Source organism: Heliangelus exortis, chromosome 1 (assembly GCF_036169615.1).
Source record: "Heliangelus exortis chromosome 1, bHelExo1.hap1, whole genome shotgun sequence".
NCBI classification, from domain to species: Eukaryota; Metazoa; Chordata; class Aves; order Apodiformes; family Trochilidae; genus Heliangelus; species Heliangelus exortis.
This window is the reverse complement of record NC_092422.1, coordinates 137,703,132-137,725,442: the sequence shown is the minus strand read 5'-3', so window position 1 is coordinate 137,725,442 and position 22,311 is coordinate 137,703,132. Positions and strand designations below refer to the sequence as shown.

Here is a 22,311-nt window from a genome sequence, read left to right as displayed (position 1 = left end):
ATCATATAACTAGATTGGAAGAAAAGATTAATTTATTGTCCCTGTTACTTGCAGGTGTTTCAGGTAGTGTTAATTTTTACTCTTGAAAACTAGAAATAAGGTTTTTTTGGGAAAAACCTTCGTTTAATTGTTGGGATTTTTTTTTAGTTACTGAACTTATTTTAAGGATGTTTGTATCGGTAATCTCCAAGAACCCGTGAAAGTGATAGTGTGGATTTTGGTTGGCTGAATCAGTTTATATCTTAGCAGGAATGAAAGCTAACACTTCAAAGTCAGTGCTGCTTTTAGACCCTGTGATTGTTCTATAAAGAGGAAAAAACATGGTTGAACTACAAGGCCACTTCAAAATATTGGAATGTGTAGAATCATTGAACTGAAGGCCTAAAGTGTAGATCAGGTGTGTATTTTTATATAGTGAGCTCTGTTGTTAAGAACTGATGTTCTGTAATGCTGTCAAATTGCTTAGGCATGTTTTGCAGAAATACAGATATTGCAACAAAAGACACCTACAAATCCAGCTTTGAGTTAAGGTTAGCATTGTGTAATTCAGCTCTTTGGTGGTTACTAGATGAGATCTGGAGTTGCAGAATAAATTACATATGCAGCCACTCCAGAGACAGACCGGAGAGGATAAAAGCACTCTCCATCAGTTCCGTGAGGAATATGGGCTCTCTATACATAAGCTTTAAGAATGTTTCAGCAGAGAAAAATTCAATAGTAAGAAAACTGAGGTAGTAGCATTTGTTTTCAGTGATAAACCTCAGTTTATTGTTTGGGGTTTTTTGCTTTTTTTTTGTTTGGTTGTTTTTTTTGAGTGCTGGCAAAAGTAAAACATGAGAGCTTTTTATGTCTGAACTCACAGCATTCAATTTTAGTTTTTCTTGAGTCTCTACAGAAAGTCAATTGAACACCAGGGTATTTGAGGTCCAAGTTCTGTGCTTAAGCAGATGATTGATGGAAGAAGAATTCAGGGGAGGTGAGCTATAAAATTCTGTTTCTCTGATGGAAGATCAGATTTCCTTTCTTGGTGTCACTTGAATATAGATGAGATGATACAGCAGCTTGTCTACAGTGATGTCACTGGTCACATCTTTTGAGGAATCTGTAACCAATACCCAGAGTTGAAAGCAATATGGTCCACTGGAAAGAATGTAGAAATATTGCAGAAATGTGCAGAGTTGGAGCTATGACAGCCAAAGTTCCGTGGAAGTTGAAATTAGAAAGGAATCTGAAGGGCAGTGCAAGGGGTTAGGGTATTGATAATGAAAGGAAGGCAAAGGAAGATCTGAACCTGATACTTTATGGAGCAGAGGACCTAGTGATAAGATATGTGTTAGGCTTTTTTGTCTCTTTTCTTCACCTATTAAGAGAATCTTTGGTAACAAAGCACTACCCACAGTAGAAGCAGATGGAGTTATGAAATTCCTTAGGCAGACTGGATATACAAGAATCCATGAGGATCAGACAGGATGCATCTAAAGGTGTTGACAGACCTATCTGATGTCTTTGTGAAGCTGTTCTGTCATCTTTGAAAGGCTGTAGTAATTATGGGAATTTACATGGTGAATCTGAGAAAGCACACATCATACTCTTTTTCAAGAATGTTGAGAAGGAAGATATGTGGAACTGTAGGTAGTTCAGCTTTGCATTAGTCTCTGGGAAAGCTATGGAGTAAATATTTCTCCTCCTTGACCCCGCTTAACAAGACATTTGCTGTAAGGCTAGAGTGAGAGATCATGTCAAAGTTCATGATATATGGAATTTTTAAGTGGACATAAGGTTGATGGAAAATTGGCTGGACTGTTGGGCTCAAAGGGTTGCAATCCAAAATTTCAAGTGTGGTCTGGTTACCAGAAGCATCCATCAGGGGTTGATATTGGTAATATTGCTAAACAACTTTACTGGTGGACTAAGCAATGTGGATGTCTCTCTACCTGTCAGAACAATAGGACAGAAAAGTAAATTCATGCACCTCTACAAGCTGGGGAATGATTGGCTATGTAGGAGCTTTGTAGAAAAGAACTTCAGGGTCCTGGTAGACATCAAGCTTCAGATGAATCCACAGTGTGCCCTTGTATTTTTTAAGGCCACCAGTGTACTGGGCTGAATTAGTATAAAAACAGTCAGGATTTGAGACAAATTTTTCCCTTATTACTCTAAGGCTGAGCTCTGGACATCCTAGGCTAATAAAGGCATTGATATACTGCAATATCTTTGAAGTCAAGATTTTGGGGGTCATCTGTATTTCTGAGGACATACAAGGAGATGCTGTTAGAATTGTGGTGGTTTTGTTGTTTTATGTTGTTGCATGAAGAAGAGAAGATAAAGGGAGGATTTTATTGTTGTCTTTTTGTACCAAGGGTGGGATATAGAGAAGATTGCTTAGTTGCACAGTGAAATATGTAAGAGTCAAGAATTCCAGTTGGAATCTAAGAAAAATGAAATTCTAAGAAACACCAGTTAGATACAAGAGAAAAATATTCCATGAATTATCAAGCTGTGGGAAGTTCTGCCTGGAGAATTTGTGGTATCCTCTGTTCTTAGAATTGTGTGGAACTTGGCTGGGCAATGCTGTGATCAGTCTGATTGAGTCTACTTTGAGCAGATGTCGGACTAGATAACCTCCAGAGTTCTCTTTCAGCCTTAAATAGTCTGATTTCATGAGTCAGTAAACTCACAAGTTTGTAGAATTAAACTGTCCTTATATTTTTAGATTATTAGTCAGGTCTCAGGAAGTGTGGTATTTGAGTTTCCCTTCATTACTGCCAGTGTTTATGACCCATGGATTAGTTTAGCATCATGTTATGTTTTTCTGTTTCAGCAAGTAGAATAAGGGCAGAAGTTTTTCTTTGACTTACAGTGTTCTTAAGTTGTGTTGACAATAATTAACAATGATTTTGGAAACTGCAGAATGACTGAAGAATAAAAGTATGTAGAAAATGGGGGTGGTTTTGCAGTTGTCTCTGCTGTATTGTTTTTAAGGTTTCTCACTCAAGGGTTTTAGATCTCCAGTGCTAGAGAGGTAACTTTTGAATTAGGTAAGTCCCAGAGCTGAAATGGCAGCAGTAAATAGTCAAAAAGTCTGCGAACACACAAATGACACAAACACAGGTTAAGCAGTGAACTTTGCCTTTAATACTTAAAATACAGCCATTTTGAGAATGCAAGTAGAATGACAAAGTTAGCTAAATCTATTTTTAATCTTCAGAGTACTTATATGTTTGATGTTGGTTATACTGGAGAACGATAGGAGGAATGTGAGCTGACTCAAACTTTGAGAAAAGGGTAAGAAGAATTAGAAGAAGATGAGTTATACATTTGGGGTGTGTGAAAGAACTAAATTCCCATTGTGAAAGTTCAAGATTTTTCTGATAAACCCCTTTCAAGTATATGGCTAATAATTTTTTTCAAGGTGTGGTTTGTCCAGACATGCTCTCCCTTCAGGATACTGAGGAATACACAGCTCTTAGATGATTTCAAAGTTAAGGTTATTTATGTTCCACTTAAAAAATAAAATTTTCAGGCAACGAGTTAGATGTAAGAACAAAAAATGAGTTAGTTTTTAATTTAGTGGATACCATTATATTTTCTATTATGGCACAGTATGTCTTTAGATTTTATCCAAAAATATGAATCAGTTTTCTTCTGTCAGTTTCATTTTGGAAATGAAAATAAAATTGGAACACCTGACTGTGATATTTTTCAATCGCAGAGGGATCTCTGGATTCAGAATATCAAATTTAACCAAAATGGCTCTTTCTTACAGCTGTGTCATTTTTATTTGGTATATCAAAGTTTACCTAGCTATCTACTAGGGATTTCTTTTTAGTTAAAAGATGTGTCATGAAGAGGAACACAGAAAGCAGATGCTCAGCTGAATTTTACCAGTTTGTTTGCAAATGTTTCTTCTGGCATAAAATCCCAGGAGGACTTTCTTTTTTATGCCATGCACTTTAAAGTGAAGAATGTTGTTAACGTTGCATAGAGGAACCTTACATATGTGATCCTTCTGATATAAATGCTACACACTGTTATGTGACAAAGAAACAAAAAGGTGCACTATCTGAATTTTATCTTGCATCCACACATTTACCTATTGCTCCTACACTTGAGGTTCATAAACGCTTAAAACCTGACACACCTGCTTTCCACAAGTTGGATTCTTAACTTTTGCTACAGATCAGAACAATGAGATTGGTTGGAAATAGTTCCATGAACTACCTTTCTTAATCTCTTTGTTGTATTTTTAAAAACAAATACTCTAATATCTAATAGTCTGTAAGAATGGTCATTCTTTGTGTGCAGAGATAGAAGGCAACGGACTGTAGAGTGAGTTCATCTCTTTCCAGAATAATGAAGGTGGGAATTACCCATCGGTGTAGTTCCTGCAGGACACTTCTCTCCATTCTAAGGATTTCTGATTTCATGGAACTTGGTTTCCTTCATTAAATCTGGAATAAAAGCAGTATGTGAAATGGAGAGATGAAGTTATTTCTGCATGATAGGATAAATACAGATGGGATATGGAGTTGCTTCTAAATTTGAAAGAGCATTTTAATGCCACCAGTAATACAGATACTGCTTAACTAATACAGTTAACCTATGCAACAGGATTTAACGAGGTCACAATTTTCAGTTTCTATTCCTGTTCTAGAACTGCAGTGTAAATTCCAGCTACTTATTTCTAATGTTGAGGTGCAGGAACAGATTCAGCTGGAAGGAAGAAAAAGATCAAATTAATTCTGAGACTGATTAGTTGTCTCACTGAATTCATTGTTCAGCCACTAATTCTGATGCAGAGCAGGAAGGATCAAACTGTGGCAAGGAGTAGTCATGCTGTAGCTGCTACACAGTAGCAAATTGATGTGAAATTGCTGGGTGACCTGTGACATTAATAGTGTGGCAATAATGTTCTCGAGCAACATCACCAGCACACCACAGTGCCCAAGTTAAGGAGCTGGCTCATATTTGGTTTCAGCTGGTGTGCCACTGAAAAGACAATGGTGATTGAAACACATGAAGTATGCTATAAGGATGCTAGAATGGCATTAAATGAGTTTCTAATGGATGGGAACTGGGAAAAAAGGGGGAGTTAGCAGGTAGGTCTGGAGAATTTGTGTAATAAAGCCTACAGAAAACATGAGGGCTCTTTTAAAACAGTGTCAGTCTGGAGTAATCTGCCTGGAAAAAAATGAGCTTTAGAACTTGTAATTTTTTACTAAACTTGTTCATTCAGTGTTTGCAATGAGTTGATGTCATAATGTGCATTAGGGGTAAAGTCAGTGAAATATGATTCACTCTTAACTAGGTTGCAAAAGAATAAGGAATTAAATTTGGCAGAACTTATTCAAGGCAGCTGTTTAGGTACAGATCCTTCCAGATAACTTATCCAGCAGGCATGACAGGAGGGCAACTTGGCTGTTAGAGAACTCTTCTCCAAGCTCAGATACAAAGAGGGGGAACAGTAAAAGTTGAACTGGGGATGGGTACTCAGGAAGAATATAGGCTCTCAGGGTGTGCAAGGATGGAAATTTAAAAGGCAAAGCTGACTGAAGTTACATGGGGAAAAAAAACCCATGAGATACAACAAGAGCTCTTGTGTAGGTATATTGGTAACAAAAGGTAGAGCAAGAAGAATGTGTGATAGGGAGTAGTGGAAGAATTAAGTTTAAGAGTAATTAATTTTGACAATACTCACTTAAGAAATTGTGTAAAACAATTTTTTTACTTACTGAATCACTCTTTTCCAGGAAATGGGTGATAGTTGCATTCAGAGAACACTATAATTAACCCTACTATTAGTTATTTAGAAAACAGAAAATTTTTGCAAGTATTCAGAACTGAGCTTTGAGTAGAACATGAGTGTTTTCCTATCCTTCAGTGAAAAGTTGATAGCCAGGTTTCAAGTGAAGCTGAAACTTGAAGTCCTTCTAATTGAATATTCTGTTATTCACAGACCACTGCTCTTTCTATGGGGGGATACCCCAGACAGTATGAACAGGGGATCTAAGGGCCAGAGAGAATTTATCTGTGAAGAGTTCTGCAATGTATGTTGGAGACTGCATATAAAGCATGTTCCTGTGCTAATCCCTGCATGTGAAATGGATTGATTTATCTTCCCTTCCTACTTTTATATGTTTTGGACTGGGAGTGGGTAAGGTCAAATGAAGTTTTGTGATGTTCAGTGCCTGCTTTATAGTGGCTCCAAAAGTTCCATGTCAAGCAGGAATTATTCCACAACCAGTTTAGGAGAGAACAGAGAGATCTATGGTATAGTCTTTAAAAAGATTAAAAAATAAAAGATGAAAAATCTTTTAGTGTAAGCCAGTGAGCCCAATAATATTTATAAGCTTAGAAAAGAAACTTTGATGGACTGTCTTAAGACATAATGATTTTGAATTTCTTTTTTGAATGTGAACTCTGAAACTTTACTGTGTAGTATCCTGGGAGTTGCCTTGCTTGTGCTTCTCCTTTACCCCTTTGCTTATCAAGTCTCAGCATATATCAGACATTACATGTGTTCTTAAAGCCTTTTTGGGGGTAGCAATTGTATGGCTCTTACATGCTTGGCTTCCTAAACGTATGCATCCCAATCCTAAATATTGTATCTGCAAATATCATGTGTTGCTTAAATGCTAATTTTAAAATTGATGGGAAGGAGCAAGGTGCAAATAAGAGCATGGGGTAGAGCTTAACTTTCTAGATAAGCTAAGTATATGCTGCTTCCTTATGTACTTTTCAGACCAATGTGTCTATGTGCTGTTGGAGTACCATGTTCTGGATTTTTTTTTTTTTTTTTTTTTAGTATCCTCACCAACATTTTGTATTGAACAAGAGTATCTGCAGCAACTTTACTGGTAAACAAAGAGCTACACGTTCAGTTAGTCACATTCTGTTGTATAGTATTGATAAGACCATGTGGCTAAAGCTGTGATGGACTTTGTTTAGAAGTACAATTTATTGTTGTCTGAAAATCATAGTTAAGAGGAAAATTGTCTCTTTTTCCTGATTTCCAACATGCTTCAGAAGCCATAGCTGTATTTCAGGGGTAATAACAGCACTTGTGGATATTTTTTAAATTGTTCTACTTGCTGCTGCTTTGAAGCCAGAACCTTCATTAGTATGAGAACCAGGTCCTGACTTCTGAGACTACAGAATGTAGAGTGTTTTAGTTAAACAACTAAAGTGTCGCACTCTTGTTTTCCTTTGACTTCCAGTAGAGTATATTATGAGGAGAATTGTATATTCTGTTAATAGGAAAGGAGAATTCTGAGCTCATCTTGTTATAAGATGAGCATTATATAACTCCAGCAGTATAAAACTCTGGTAATATAGAACATCAAATGCAAAATAAGATTTTCTCCTGACAGCCTTCTTCTTTTAGAAGGGAGGTGATGGCTGGAAAAACATTTGTCAATCTCTCTAGTCTGTGAATTTTCTAGAGACTGGGGCAGAAGTGAGACAACTATGGGGGCCTTGTGTGGAAGTATGAATTGGTGCTGCAGATGAAAATATTTTGGTTTTCTGTGGAGGTGCAGGACTTCAGACATTATGCTAAATATAAATGCTTCCTAAAATACTAACATTACTTGCTTGTAGAAACACGTCTCTTAACACATAGCTTGTCAGTACTTGTTTTCCAGTAACTACTTGTCATTACTGAAGTGCAGCAAATCAGTTTATCCTTAGCTGCACAACCCAAGGTGAAGAAACAAAGCTGATTAGGCACTCACTAAATTAAAATTTGTTTACGCCTTAAGAGATGTCCCAAGCCACTATTATGAGTGGTGTTAGAATACAATTTCCTGTGTCCTGATTCTGTTGACTGTCTTCAGATGTTTTTGTGTCAAGTAAAATTGGCAGGTGTTATTTATATAACAGAATGACAGTTTAATAATTGGGTTTTAAATTATGGATGTTCTGTATCTGCTTGTGGTTATGGTGCTGACTTGTTTCTATACATCAGGTTTCTCAGTGTGCAAATTTTCAATTTGTGTAGAAGCAGGTAAAGTAGATTAGAGTAGCCAGATATGTAGGGTCCCATTTGGGGAGAAGGAGAACCAAAATGAGGCAATATGTGAGCATTTTCTATAAGCTTTAGTGATTAACAAAAAACAACAACAACAAAAAAAAAGCAAAATCACATGAGTTACCTGGTGCACTTTGGTACTCACTACATTTGAGACACGGTGTGGATGGAGGAATCACAGTTGTCTTGAAGTCTTAAATGCATAGCTGAGGGAAAGGGAATTGAGCAAATTAATTTTCTTTGTTTTTTGTTTTTTTTTTTTCTGTGCAATGACTTAGATGGAACATTCTTCAATGTATTTGACTGTGTTGAATTTTATTTTTCATGCTGTTGTGTGTTAGCTCTAAAATTTTGCTCCCTGGCTTATGTTTGCATTGAAGGGTGAAGATGTCAACCGGACACTTGAAGGTGGAAGGAAGCCTCTTCACTATGCAGCAGATTGTGGACAGCTTGAGATTCTGGAATTTCTGCTATTGAAAGGAGCTGATATTAATGTATGTATACCCATTTGCAAACAGATGTTAGGGTCTTCCCCTATCCCCCCTTTCCCATTCCCCTGATATACGCACACACAGGATTGGTTTAAGTGCTAAATGGTTACTAAAAGACTCAGCAATTTGATGTATTTAAAAATATTTGAGAGGTGATCTCTTAGAAGCTTCAAATTGTGTTTATTAAATATTTGTATTCTTTTGAGCACAGTAATGGAAGGAAGCTGTTTGTAGCTATAAAAAGTTTAAATTTAATTTGACCATGATTAGAAAAGTCCAGTAATTGCATCTAAATGAAGTTTGCATGAGATACATATTACATTTGTTGGAAGGCACTTCGGAAGACAGTGAAATGCATCTTTGGCCAGGGCAGGATCTATTTGATTTGGTATGCATCTCTTTTTTTGTTGGTTTGGTTTGGTTTGGTTTTTTTGAGACATTCTTACTTGTACAAATGTAGTCATTTCACTGTAGCTTAACATGCATGGCTTTTGTCATGAAGACTTGGTGGGTTGTTTTGGCACTTCAAAATATCTTAGTTTTCCATAAAGTAAAGTTTTTTAATACTTTACCATATACCCCCAAAGGATGTGCATTAGAATACTTGTCTTAAAGTCAGTCCTTAACAAAATGGATTAGGTTTTCTTCCTTTGGTGTCTGGAAAGATTCTCTTTTCATCAGCTCTCCTAACTGGAAAGGAGGGAAAAAACACGTTTCAGTGGCTCAGTTTCTTATTCTTTCCAGTGCTATAGTTTAGATAGGAGAAGACAGCCCAAACAGTGTTTCAGACAAAACTGGTTTCTGAACTCAGGCTGGCTGTAAAATAGGAGAATCAGGAGTAGTGTTTTTAAACTGCTCAAAATATGTCAGCTGAAATCTGACATTTTCTATCATTGGCTTAAAAAATACTTTGGATACCTGAAATTCTCATGGAAAAAATTCCTTGCTGAACAGTAGCCTGACTGTTTTTTAAACAATGACTTTTCTTTTTAAAAAGAAGATTAAAAAAATATGAAGGAATACATTTCTGAATACTCTGAAATTCCTACCTTCTGAAATTCCTACCGTTGCAAAATAAATAAAAAAATAAAAATAATAATAAAAAAGGAGAAAGCTCTTAACACTGTGTGAAATAGTGCTTCAAATAACTGTGTCTCAATTTACAGGCTCCAGACAAACATAATATCACACCACTCCTATCAGCAGTCTATGAGGGCCATGTTTCCTGTGTGAAATTGCTTCTGTCAAAGGTGAGATACAAATGTTTAGAACAAGTTATCCGTTAGCAAAGTATATTACTATGACTTTTTTTTTTTACAAGATGCTCAAGATAACAAATCAACAGAATATCAAACAAATGCTGTCTTTGATGCTAAGCCAGAAAGGGTACTCTAATTATGGAGAACATTGTTGAAGGACAAAGTTACAGGACTTTTGCAGTGTAGCAAAAGTAAAAGTGACCACTGAAAGTACCATGAGCTCCAACTAGAGAACAATTAACAGCAAATCAGGCAAGAAAAAAAAAAACCATCCCATTCCTTTAGCAGACAGGGTGGAGTGGGATTTAACTTTGGCAGCTGCTTAAGTGTTTTCTGTGATGGAATCTCCACTGTGAAGTTGCTCAGAGGTGTGGTTTTCCTCTGGTTTTGCCAGATGACTGAAATCCCATCTGGGCTGGCAGCGGGGATGCAAGTAAAAGTAGGAAGACAAGCTTTCTCTTACAGATCTTGTAAATTTTGTCATGGGGAGAAGAAGGTTAATCTGTTTCTGTTCTCTCTTTGATTCATGTTACAAAGGTGATTCATTTTACAAAGCAGAATTTAATTCAAGCAACATTTTGTCTCCATTCATATGTGCTCCTTGTTACACTTCACTTACTGTAACAAGAGGAGGTTAACTGCATTTTCAGTATATGAACCCAATTAAATCATTTGGCCAAAGGTTTTCATGCTGTGTGATGTTTTCATGTGCCACTTCCAAGGTAAAATGGTTTTACTGTTGCTTGAATTTCACTTTGTATCACTTCTCTGATCCTGTCTAATGTTATGCCTTTCTGTAAAGAAATGCTGTGACTATTAATTTAGGATTCAAATGGTGCATATGATTTGATTAAATTTGTTATGAAGACTGATCCTTCATTTAGGATCATTATATACAAGTCACAAAAAAGGTATCCTTTATCATATGTTTTATTTCTTTCCATCTCTGTTTTGAAGTTCTAAATATTTCTCTGTTCTAAATAAGTTGCTCACATAAGAGGCCTCAAAACTTGAGTTCACACATGAATTGTCTCACAACTGGTAAGGACTGTGCATTTATTATAGTTGCTGTCAGTAAGGGCACTGAAGTTCTTCCTGAACCACCTATTTTTCAAACACCTTCTGAAAATGAATTTATATTTTTATTAAATAGAATTTGAATGTAATTGGTTAAGCTCAACAGTCATAAAAATGAGGCAGTATTACAAAGATGTGCAGAATGCTATAAGAAAGTGAACTTGGACTAGGGCATGAGGTTAGAAAATATATTACTGCAACCTGGATACTTTGGGAAATCTTGTATTATTTTCAGACTTCATTCAGAGCTAAAAGTTGTACCATATCTGCTTGCTACCATTCACATGGACTAGCTGTTGGAACTTTGCTCATCATCTTCTTTTTGAGACAGATGTTATATTAAGAATTTGTTCTTTCTCTTAATACGGTTATCTTATGACCCTTATTTGAACATCTATTTTCACACCTTGCTTGTGACATAGTCTGATTCCATATGTTTTTTGATACAGATTTGGAGATCAGGTAGTTCAACCCTTATTTGAAGGTTTGAAAAATTACTGACTTTAACTCTGATTGCTTAGTGTTCTTCATTACTTTTGGACTGGAATGTATTTTATTGTAGCTCCAAATGGAGGACCATTATTGAATGTCTCATGTCAGTGTTTATGGGTAAGAATCAGGGGAAAGGACATCAAGACATGGTCACAGACCACTCAACCAGGATGAAGAGGCAGATGAAATATTCTATAAGCAGATGGGAGAAATCTCATAATGGGTAATCCTTTTCACTCAACACTATCTTTACCAACATTAAGGTCTAGACAATCAAAACACTTCCTAACACAGAGCCACCCCACTGCCTCTCCTTCCTTGCTCATCTATTTTGAAGAGTTTGTTGCCATCCAGGGCAGCTCTCCAGCTGTATGAGTCATCCCACCACATTTCAGTGATGGCAACTAAATCACAGCTTTCCTGCTTCCAGCACCTCCAGTTTGTTGCCCATGCTGTGTGAAATGATGTAGGTGCACTTCATTTGGGCTATTGATTCCACCACCTTTACAAGGGAAGAAGTCCTAAAAATCCTTTTTTCCCAGTTGAGACACATGTACCCCATCTGTTGCCAGCAGGCCTTGTGCCATGTAAACTGACCCAAGCTCAAAAATCTGAAATCTTGACAGTGACACCAAGCTCAAAAATCTGAAATCTTGACAGTGACACCAAGCTCAGAGTCAGGTATTGATCTCTACTGGCTCTTCCCACTACTTCTAACACTTATTCTCTAAACTCTTCACCATCTTCATTCCCCTCTTCAGAGGTTCTCCAGAACCTGTGGTAACTTTCTACAGATCTGCATTTGAAATGTGAAATATTTAGGGTGATAACAAGAAAGAATTAGAGATTAGATTTTAAGTATATAGTTATGACAGGTGGGCTACAGAGCTTTTAGTAATCCGTTGGAATGGAGTTTATCCACTGGATGTGATGTGTCAAACTTTGTCCTCTTTTACTGGTAAGTTGGGGGAAAATTTCCAAGGTAGGCACAGGGTCTAGGATGACTTGAAATAGTTCTAGTTCTTTTCCTTATCACCCTTTTCAACATATAGAAAGGCCCAACTGTACCTTGCCAGCTGGCTGCTGGGCACTTCTCTGCCACAGACTCTCCTCTGTGACACCTATGTGCCTATAAGCAGGTCGGGCCTGTTCAGCACCTTTGAACAGAACCTCAGGGATAAGGCAGCTCTGCTCATACTACTCTGATTTTTGCAAGGAAACTACGTGACCATATAGAGGAGTTCAAACATGCGAGTCACACCATTTGTAGCATGAAAAATTAACAGTGAAATAAAGGCAACTCCAATGCACTACAAACAGCTCATTTCAGGCCGCAGTCCCAAACATCAATTTTAAAAACGAGGTGTTATGATGTTGCTTTAATTGCATTTCTTTACCATTACTTTTAGAAAATGTTTTTGAGTGGTTTTGAATTGCATTTGCTTAAAACCACTTTTAAAAAAATGGTTCTGGATATTTGATAATTGCATTTGTTTAACATCACTTTTAGGAAATATGTCACTGTTGGTTGAGTTGCCTTTGTCTTATTATGAATTTTTCTTTTCTCACTTTTGATTTATTGGCCTTTAAACCATGGTGAGATAACCAAAGACAGTTGCAGAGAAAGGTGGACACCTCTAATGGCCAAGCAAAGCAAAGGCATGAGATTAATCAGCTAGCAGAAGTTACAAGCAGTATGAACCATTTTTTAATTCCCCTAGTTATACAGTTTCCTCGCAAAAATCAGAGCACTGTAAGCAGAGTGGCCTTCTTCCCCAGGTACAGTTCAAAAGTACTGAACATGGTTCTGTTCATGGCATTGAACAAGGTTCTGTTTATAGTACTGCATGAACACCATCTGTAGAAAGTCAGTGGTGTGGAAGTATCTGATGACAAGTTGTCCTGTGGTGAGTTGGTTGCAGCAGAGTTTTCCTAGACCCTTCTGAGAACTAGTAGAAAGCCAGTTCTAAGTAGTGCTCCCAGCCATTCTTGCTATAGCCCCAACCAGCTCACCAGCTCATGTTCACTGGGGTTAGCAATGCACCAGAATCAAATGGGTTCACAGCTTCTGAAGAAGCAGGCTTCCTCAGGGAACTGTCTGTGTGTGAAGTTTTATGTGAAGATGGTGGAGGGAGAGAGATGTTTCAAACTGTCAAGAGCTCCCTGAAGCACCATGGCTGGTTGCTACCTTGGACAAGCCCTCTGTCTAAAAAGCAGAACTTACTACTTTATTCTGCAGAATTTGCAGGTATGTTGATGAAAATTGAACTACGATTAACATGCAAATTAAGTAATTTCTAAGAATTCTGGAAGGGACCCCAAGAGGTTATCTTTGAATTATTTTTAAGAATGCTGCTGTTGTAGTGGATGATAGACTTACTTGTTCTTGAAGATTTGGAATGATAATAATGGCTCTGACCTTTGGAAAAAAATCATTCTCCCATAATTCTAAGTAGAATGAGGCTTTTTAAGAGGTGAGAAGTGGAATGAAATAGATGGTTGTAAAAAGGTCTGTATCTTCATGCTCAGTGAGAAGGGGTTTTTTTGGTAAATGTCTGGAATATTAGGCCTGCCAAAAGAAAGTATAACATGCTGCACTCCCTTGTGCAGTTGCAGGGAACTGTAACTGCTCTTCTCCAACTACCCCCTAAGAATGCATCATATTCTGTCTTGAGTCAACCTTGGCTCCAAATTATGACATAGTTAACATTTTCTAGCCTACCTGGTGATCCGCTAGATCTAAATACTAAAATTGAAGTTTTATGAAAACTGCAGGAGAGATCCTTCTTTAATCTTGTGGTTTTTAACACTTATTCTAGCTTTTCAAACTGCTGTCTCTGGAGAGGTATTAAGAACTCCCTACACCAAGCAATTTATATCCAAGTTTCTTCTTAGAACCCCTTTCAGTAGTGTTTGAAATGTGATCTTCTGTGAAAGGCAGGTAATCCCAAAATACTTGGTTTGACCTTGGGAAGTACATTCATCAAAAATGGTGAATTATGTACTGAGAAGAAGAATCAGTTGATGGAATTTCCTGGTGGTTTTACAGGAGATATTTGAAATGTATTTTTAATATTCATTAATGCTTGAAAATGAGTACTCCATCAGGTTTAAGCAGTAATTTTGCAGCTTGAGAAATCAAATGGCTCTAATGCTGCTTTCACTCTGGTAAATCTGTTGTTCAGTATTTAAGTTGCTGAAAATGTTTTAGGTTTGGGGATTTAGTTTTTATTTCAAATTTTCACCTATTGTAATGTTTGTGTGGATTTAACCTCCAATATTTTATTTTTTTCCCCATTCATGAAGCATAGCAAAAATATATTGTTGAATCATGGTTTTATGGTTAAGGTACTTTGAATTGTAGCTTCACATGTTACTACGATTTGCATTATTCAAGTTCAGAAATTTCAGTCTGAAAAAAACAGATAAAACCAACATATGGGTAATTTGCATAAATAAACCAGGTTTCATTTTTTTTTTTAAAAAAAGTTGACTAGTTATATATGACTTTGCCCTCATATTTACTGTGACTATATAGGTTTACTGGTAAGCACATAGCATTAAGGGTAGGCACACTGCACTGTTCAAGAGGTAGTTTCTCAAAAATGGCCTGTGTTTACACACTTTCTTCTGAAATAAGCATTTCAGTGAGAACATCCTGATGCCATGTTCAATTTTTATTTTGTAATTGACAGTGCTCAGTTGGATTTCTTACACTGTAACAAACCTAAAGTTTCAAAAATTTAATAGTGGAAACTACAATTTAAGTTAGCACAACAACAGAGCTTGAAACAATCATAGCATTCTCCCACAGTCAATTACTGTCATAATTTTGACAGAATGTATTTAGTAAATGGTATGCCTCTTCCTACAAAACTATCCTTTTTTTATAACCCCTTCTTTTTAAACTATCAACCATTACTTAGTATATAGTCTTGAAACAGTTTTGTGAATTCGTAATGTATCTTTTAGATTTATGAAAATGTGTGGAGTATCACACTGTAGCCATCCCAAAGAGGCTACAAAGAGACCTACAGAGGTTTGCAGACTGATACCTAAAACTGTTCTATCAGCACCTGGATTTCGGTTGAAAATGTTGTTTTGCTCTGACTGGATGTAATGCCTCAAAAACTATAGTCTAAAGAGCTTGGCTGAAGATTAAAGGCAAGGCTTGTTTTACAACTACATCAATAGTAGTTAATTTTTTAATTAATTTTAAAATATTTTTCTAGGAATAGGAGGCATCTTGAAATAGCCTTTGCAATTTTAAGTAGTAGTTTACAGCATGGTGTGACCTCGAAGTGTAGCAGAGGTGTCCTATCTTGTTCATTTTTTTTCACTTCTTCCTTTTCAGTACAATTAATAACTTTAAATAACATAATATTGGAAGATACTCTACTCTTATGGCAGCAATTAATTTTGGTAGCTTTTGATAAAGTCAAAACTGAATTGTCTTGCAAAATATCAGGGTTTTATTTTGCTTGTTATGTACCAGCCTTCTGAAAAACAAAATAACAGATAAAATAATGAGTACTCTCAACTGGACAAAAGGAACATCAGCCGCTGTACTTCAGTTTGCTTTCAGTTTTTGCAGGGATAGCATGTTTAAGGAATACCTATTTGAAAAATAGGAGATATATATGTATAAAATTAAAATTGTTTAATGTTTTTCTTAAAAAATATTACATTTGATTTTGTAATGTAAAATGTTGTGGCGTTTTAAGTGTAAGAAAAGACAATTTCATGTTACAATAGAGAAACTCTTAAATGTTTCTAAAGGAAGATGAGACTTGTCACAAAGCATATGGCAAATCCTACATTTTTTCATCTTTAAAAATAATTATGCTTTTTGCAAAATATCTAACGTGCTATCTCTGTTTTTTACTAAATACATGTGACAAGAAATAACCTACTGAGTTTGGCACCTTAGCACCTTTTTTTTCTCTTCTAACAGTGAAGTTGACATCTGCCTCCATAGGCAGCTTGGGCAACCAAGCTGAGTAGGGATCTGGAGACAAGCTGAGGGAACTGAAGCTGTTAAGCTTGGAGGAGGCTGAGGGGAGACCTCGTTGTCAGACAGATTCTGGCCTTTTCTTTCTGGTGACCAGTGAAAGGACAAGAGAAAATGGGGGAAAGTTCTGCCAGGGTAGCTTCAGGTCAGATATTAGGAAAAACTTGACAAAAAGAGTGGAGAGGCTTTGGAGCAGGCTGCCCAGGGAGGTGTTCAAAAGACTGGTAGATGAAGAGCTACAGCAGATGGTTTACTGGTTAGGGTTTGTAGGGTGGACAGTTGGACTCAATGATCTTAGAGGTCACAGAATCAGGTCTTTTCCAACCTTGATGATTCTGTGATTCCATAATTTCATCTGGTGACTAGTTCTGGAAGTTTGCTGCTTGCCATATAAGCCAGTCTTGTACCAGCTTCATTAAGTGTCCCCAGTTCCACAGCGTTTGGTGACAGCTCCTCTTTGCCTAAATCTGCTTTCTTCACAGTTTTCCTGAACCACATCTGTACCCCAGTAGCAGTTTGCTGACTTTGGACTATGTTTAACATCTGTACTTTTCCTAGTGGCTTAAGAGGGCAAATGTTCCTGTTTGTTATTACCCTGCCAAAGAAAAAGTTTATATGTATTTGTGTGTGTATTTTAAGAAAAGAATGTAACACAAACATAAAATTTTAATAGTTTTTAATTTGGGGAAATGGACAATACTGTGGAATAGTTTTATTTCTATGCATTTTTTATTAAACTTGCTTTTAGGCAGTGTTGTATGTCTGAAAATTGAAGTCCTCTTAGCGTGACCTTTATTATTTCCTCTCATTCTAGTGAAAGCAGGCAAGAATCTTTCTATCTAGCTAAGAGGCCATTTTCCTAATTTATTAGCACATTTTATTAAACAGTGTCCTCCTTAGGTTGCCATGACCCTCTTATCCTACATTCAGTGAAGCTGGTTTAGAAAGCCAGGTCTTGGGAGTCTAACTTTTCTGAAGTACAAATATGTGTGAGGGTGAAAGCAGTCCCATGTCTAAACTAAAAGTTCTCTTTATACTTTAAAATTACTTCAGTTAACAGTTATATCTTTTACAGTCTAAAGTCTGATACAGTGGTGGAGACCTTTAGAAGTTCTTTATGTTTCAGGATGAATGATGGTAGGTCAGTTACTGCATAGTTCCATTTTTCTTCAAGTCTAAATTCCTTCAGGGTTTTTTGAGCATAACATCAAAGAGCAGTTTTGAAGCCCTTTTGATTTCCACATGGACTCTGATCAGGGAGTGCTATCTAAGCAGTGAAAATGATCAACACCTGTAAAAACTCTTCTTTTCTCCCAGAGCTAAGATAATAACTGTTGAATACCTGTTAAATGTCTTGGGGGCAGTTTAGGGGGAAATATAAATGTTTCACTAGCAGTGGGTTTCAGTGGTTTCATCCTAAGTGTGTGTTTTGCAATGGCCAACTAATCATTTCTTGGGAACAAACTGCTTGAACTCTTGGTCATTCCCAGCAGAACAGTGGTACTGCAGCATCCTGCATACTGTTTGCACCAAGGATATTAATGAATGTTATGATTCCCCCTGTCAGTGGAGTGAATTTGTGTATGCACAAAATGAATGCTTGCATTCTTCTGCCTCAAAAGTACTGGAGGAAGTGAACTTTGTGGAAGAAATTATCATTTTAAGTGTCATTCTCTGAATTATTTTTTGGAGTTCTCAGACAAATTTAATTTCCCAAGTGGGGAGACAGGCTTCTGCCCCTCCACAGCTGTCTGCCACCAAATAAAACAGTCTGTTCAGCTCATGTCTTGAACAGAGAGCCTCGAGGAGCTTCCAAAATGATCAACAGCTGCAATAGGATGGGTTTGGCTAGCGAAGCACTGAATGGGCACTGCTGCCTTAGAAAACAATTTAAAGCCATCCTTTTAGAATGGCAGGTGGAATATTTGCAAGTAAGGAGAGTAGAAGTTTCAAAGATGGAACTATTTTATGTTATGGAAAGTAGTACTAATCATAGTATTATCAGACCCAGTTTATTGGATTGCTACAATAGGAAGCATAGTGTGCTGAGAGTTGTGTGGTATCATGTATGGAGGTTTAGTAGGATTTGGGGTATAATCTTTTATCAGTAAAGAAGCTCTTGATATTCTGTTCTTAGAAAACTATTGGATGCCCTTTACTATTAATCTGTGCCCTTCCACATAATGTAGTTGAGAAGAGATTCATTCTTATTCAATTGAGATTTTATATGAAAAAATAAAGACAAACCTCTTCAGTACATGCTTTTACAACCCACACAGGTTTTTTTCCTGTCACTTGGTTAAGCCAAATACAACTGCTCAAAGGTGACACTTGCACATCTTCTCATCCAAAGGTGTTCTGAAATCTAACTTATTTTCAGGAAGCATCTTTCTTGATCTCTGTTGTGAATCCAGTGTTCTCTAATAATTCTAATCCATTTATTTAACTACCTGATTTACAATTCTGGCTGTTTTTTCACTTTTAGGTGTATGACTACACAGTACTCAAAACAAAGCTGACTGATTTATTACTCTCTGCTTCTCTTTTTCACTCCTTCCATGATTCTGGCACTGAGGCTGTATTGTGCTTATTCTTCAGTTTGTCTAGTTGGTGCATTTCTGTTATACTCTAGCCATCCTCTTGTTACCTCCCTGTCATGTTTAGTTTTGTTCTAGCTGGACATGCCTAAATCAAAACAAACCTGATCAGTTTTAGACTTGGAATGGTTTGGGCTTTCTTTCTATGTCTAAATAGGGTTGGGTTGTTTTTTTTTTCAAAATGGGGGGGAAGTGCAATTCTAGATGGATGTAGTGTTTGATGATAGAGAAAATAGTATAATTTCTTAGTAAGTGAGCTCCTCCAGAGGTTACCTGTTTAATTTAGCAGGTGAAAAAGCTTGTTACATGTAGATTTCATGGAAATGTGTAATACTGAATTCTTCTGTTCGTATGAGTAGTTGCTGGAAACAAACAAGAAAAAAATCCTTCTGTTTCTTTCCAAAAGTAATTGGTAATTTGTTGATCTCAGAACTTGATGTGTGACAAATGCTATGAGACTTCTCCAGGTCCAAAGTAAATTTTGACACATAGATAAGCTTCATGCCAAGTAGTTTTGTACATAAATCTTGCCTGCTTGGTTTCCAAATGAAAAAAATCAATTGCCTGAAATATCTTTATGTAATCAATAGCATTATGGAAGGTAAGTGACTGTTGTGAGACACCTGATGCTAATACAGCCTGCTTTATGAATTGACAGCCCTTCTCCATGTCTTCACAGGGTGCTGATAAGACTGTGAAAGGCCCAGATGGACTAACTGCCTTTGAAGCCACTGACAACCAGGCAATCAAAACTCTTCTTCAGTGACGGATGGACTGATAACTTAAATGTCTCTCCTGTGGCCTCACACTGCTGCCTGTCTGTCACTCTTTGCATCTTCCAGCTTCTTCAGCTAAATACTTTGGGGGGAGGGAAATTCTTTATGAATCAGACTAGTTAGGGGCTTGTATTGAAGATAATCTGTTTGGAGAGGATTGAGAACGATCATGAACAGTGTCCCTCTAGGACTTCTTTTCACTGCACAATCTCTTCCCATTTCTAGTGAAAATGGAAGAAGGAAGACAGACCATGATACTGAATTTTTGGCTTGTAAACCTCCTACATTAGTACTGAGATTTTTGTTGAAAGATTCCTTTAGATGGAAGTACTGTGCTATGTACCTGAAACTAATTATGAAGGAGACAATAGTCCCATGCTAATAGTGTCTACCATAATCTGAAGTGTAGCAATGTAGGTGACTGGGTTGCTTTTCTCTCTTCTCTCTCAGTGGGTAGCTTTCTTCTTCTTCTGCCTAAAGCTTACATTGCAGTTTTGAGAACTTTTGATACTAGTTATTGGAGCAGTTCTTTATATTGACTAATTGGATGTCACACTAATGTTTTTCTGCCTCTTGAGTAAACCAGGAAAGATCAATTGAGGCACGGTGGTTTTACACTCCGGAATATCTGCCAAGGTACTTTTGGATGCTTGAATTTGAGGTTTTTATATCCCAGCTTTTATAGTCTGTATTTAGACTGCAAAATAAGAGCAGAACTGATCTACAAGTATACATCTCATAAGTAAAGTGATGAAGAAAACAATCAACTCTGACCGTAAACTGTACAGTGCAGTTACCCTTTGCTACTTGTGGCAAGGAAGATCAAAAGGGTTGGAAATCAGTGATTAATCAATTGATGAGCTGATGATAAAAGAACAAGCACGTTTAGTGAACAGTGTATTGTAATGACTATTTAAACAGAACTCTTCAATCTTTTCTCTGATCAGTGCTGGACTGTCATGTCACTGTAATAGTGTGAAGACAGACTATAGATTTAACTCTTTATTCAGCTACAAAAGTTACCATCTTTGGCATATAATAGCCTCCACATTATGCTATTAAATCCTTAGCTCTTAAAATACTAGTCTAGAAAACTGCAATCTGTTTTTATGTGGAAAACCTGATTATTCACGTTTTGGGGTTTTTTTGTGTTGGTTAGTGTTGAGTTGTCTGGCCATAGCATTTTCAGTTGGGTTTTGTATTTTTTTTTTTCACCCTCTGCATTCTTTCCTGCCCTTCCTTTCAACTCTCATTTAAGCAAGCATTATCATAGTAAAGAAACTTCTTTGTGCTAACTCTTCTGGTTATTCACTGAGGCAATTTTGCCTCCCTTTTTCTACAATTATGTAGACACCTTATTTTTTCTTACTTGACTTAAGAAAAAAAACATGCAAACAAACTTCAGTGAGACAAGTGGTAATTTGGCTGTAATACATACCCAAGCTGCCTTTTGAGATAGTTTAAAGATGGCATTTAATGTTTGGCTCATAAAGAAGAAATACTTTCTTGCACTACATAAGAGGTGATTCATCACTTTGCCCAGGATTTAAAAAGTAATAATAAAAGCTTATGCTTTTCTGATTTTCTAGAAATGGGGCTTGTTTGTATGTTTCCTTCTGGTTAGTGGTATTGTGGAAAAAAATGATAGGCAGCTGGCTATATCTTTAAGTAGGTCCTAACTAGATGAAAATACCAACTTTAAATTATTTTACATTCTATAAACAAACTTTAAATACGTTGTCAGGATGGAATTACATATACCTTGAAATCCACCTTGTTCTTAAATTTTTCCTTTGAAATTTGTGCTGAATAAGTTATAACCTGAAGTATATTTTGGATCATGTACACTGCTCCCTTTTCTAAAGGGGGAGCAAGTGGGAAAAGGAGTACGATAATTAAATGGAACTTTATCCTTGAACATAATGTTGAACTATTTGTAGAAGAGGCTGGTAAGAGTGGAGTGTCCTAGGTCAAGCAATTGCAGTGTTGCATGCAAAATTTCAAAACAAACTTGTCTTAATTATATTTTGTAAATGGATAAGCAATCATGTTTCTACACAGTGATGGAAGAAAATTAGTGCTCTGTGCATTTTGATATTTGACTTTCTCTTTTCACCATTGTTGACTGTTTTGACACAGTTGGTTTCATCATTATCATGGTTCATAGACATCAGAATGCTAAATGATACTGTATTTTTAAGTTTGTGTTGCAAGAATGAATGGAATAAACTTGAATTGTGCGATATGAGAATGTGGAGTTTTATTTCCCCTTCTTCTCCTGTGTTTTATTCTCTGGCTACAGCCTTTTTTTTGCCTGGAAAGCCTCTAAGCTCCAGCTCACATGTGCCGTGATTAAAATATTCACATACTTTTAAGACTTAAATGTGGAATGAAAGCTGCTTTGAGAAGTAAATACATAAAGGTGTGTTTTGTTTTGTTTTTAATTACATCCTCTTAAGAGGTTTTGATTAATTCTGTAGTCTTGTACTCTGCATTTCCTGCTTAAAAGGTCTCTTATTCATGTTAAAATCTAAGAGTCTAGAGATACAGGAGTGCTTCTCTCATTGCCTGTGAAGACG

At 36.7% G+C, this 22,311-nt stretch overlaps 1 protein-coding gene across 3 annotated transcripts in view; it reads left to right on the top strand.

The window, feature by feature from the left end:
• The window catches only part of MTPN (myotrophin), a 35,831-nt gene extending 13,848 nt beyond the window's left edge, over positions 1–21,983 (top strand). Inside the window, exons 2-5 of one of the 3 annotated variants that reach the window (XM_071726994.1) lie at positions 5,957–6,047; positions 8,410–8,523; positions 9,687–9,770; positions 19,636–21,983. In XM_071726994.1, coding sequence (XP_071583095.1) covers positions 5,957–6,047; positions 8,410–8,523; positions 9,687–9,770; positions 19,636–19,722 — 376 coding nt within the window. In that variant the 3' untranslated portion in view covers positions 19,723–21,983. The remainder of the gene's footprint in view (positions 1–5,956; positions 6,048–8,409; positions 8,524–9,686; positions 9,771–19,635) is intronic. The other 2 variants (XM_071727009.1, XM_071727003.1) reach the window with 2 other exon arrangements.
• Positions 21,984–22,311: the final 328 nt, after the last annotated feature.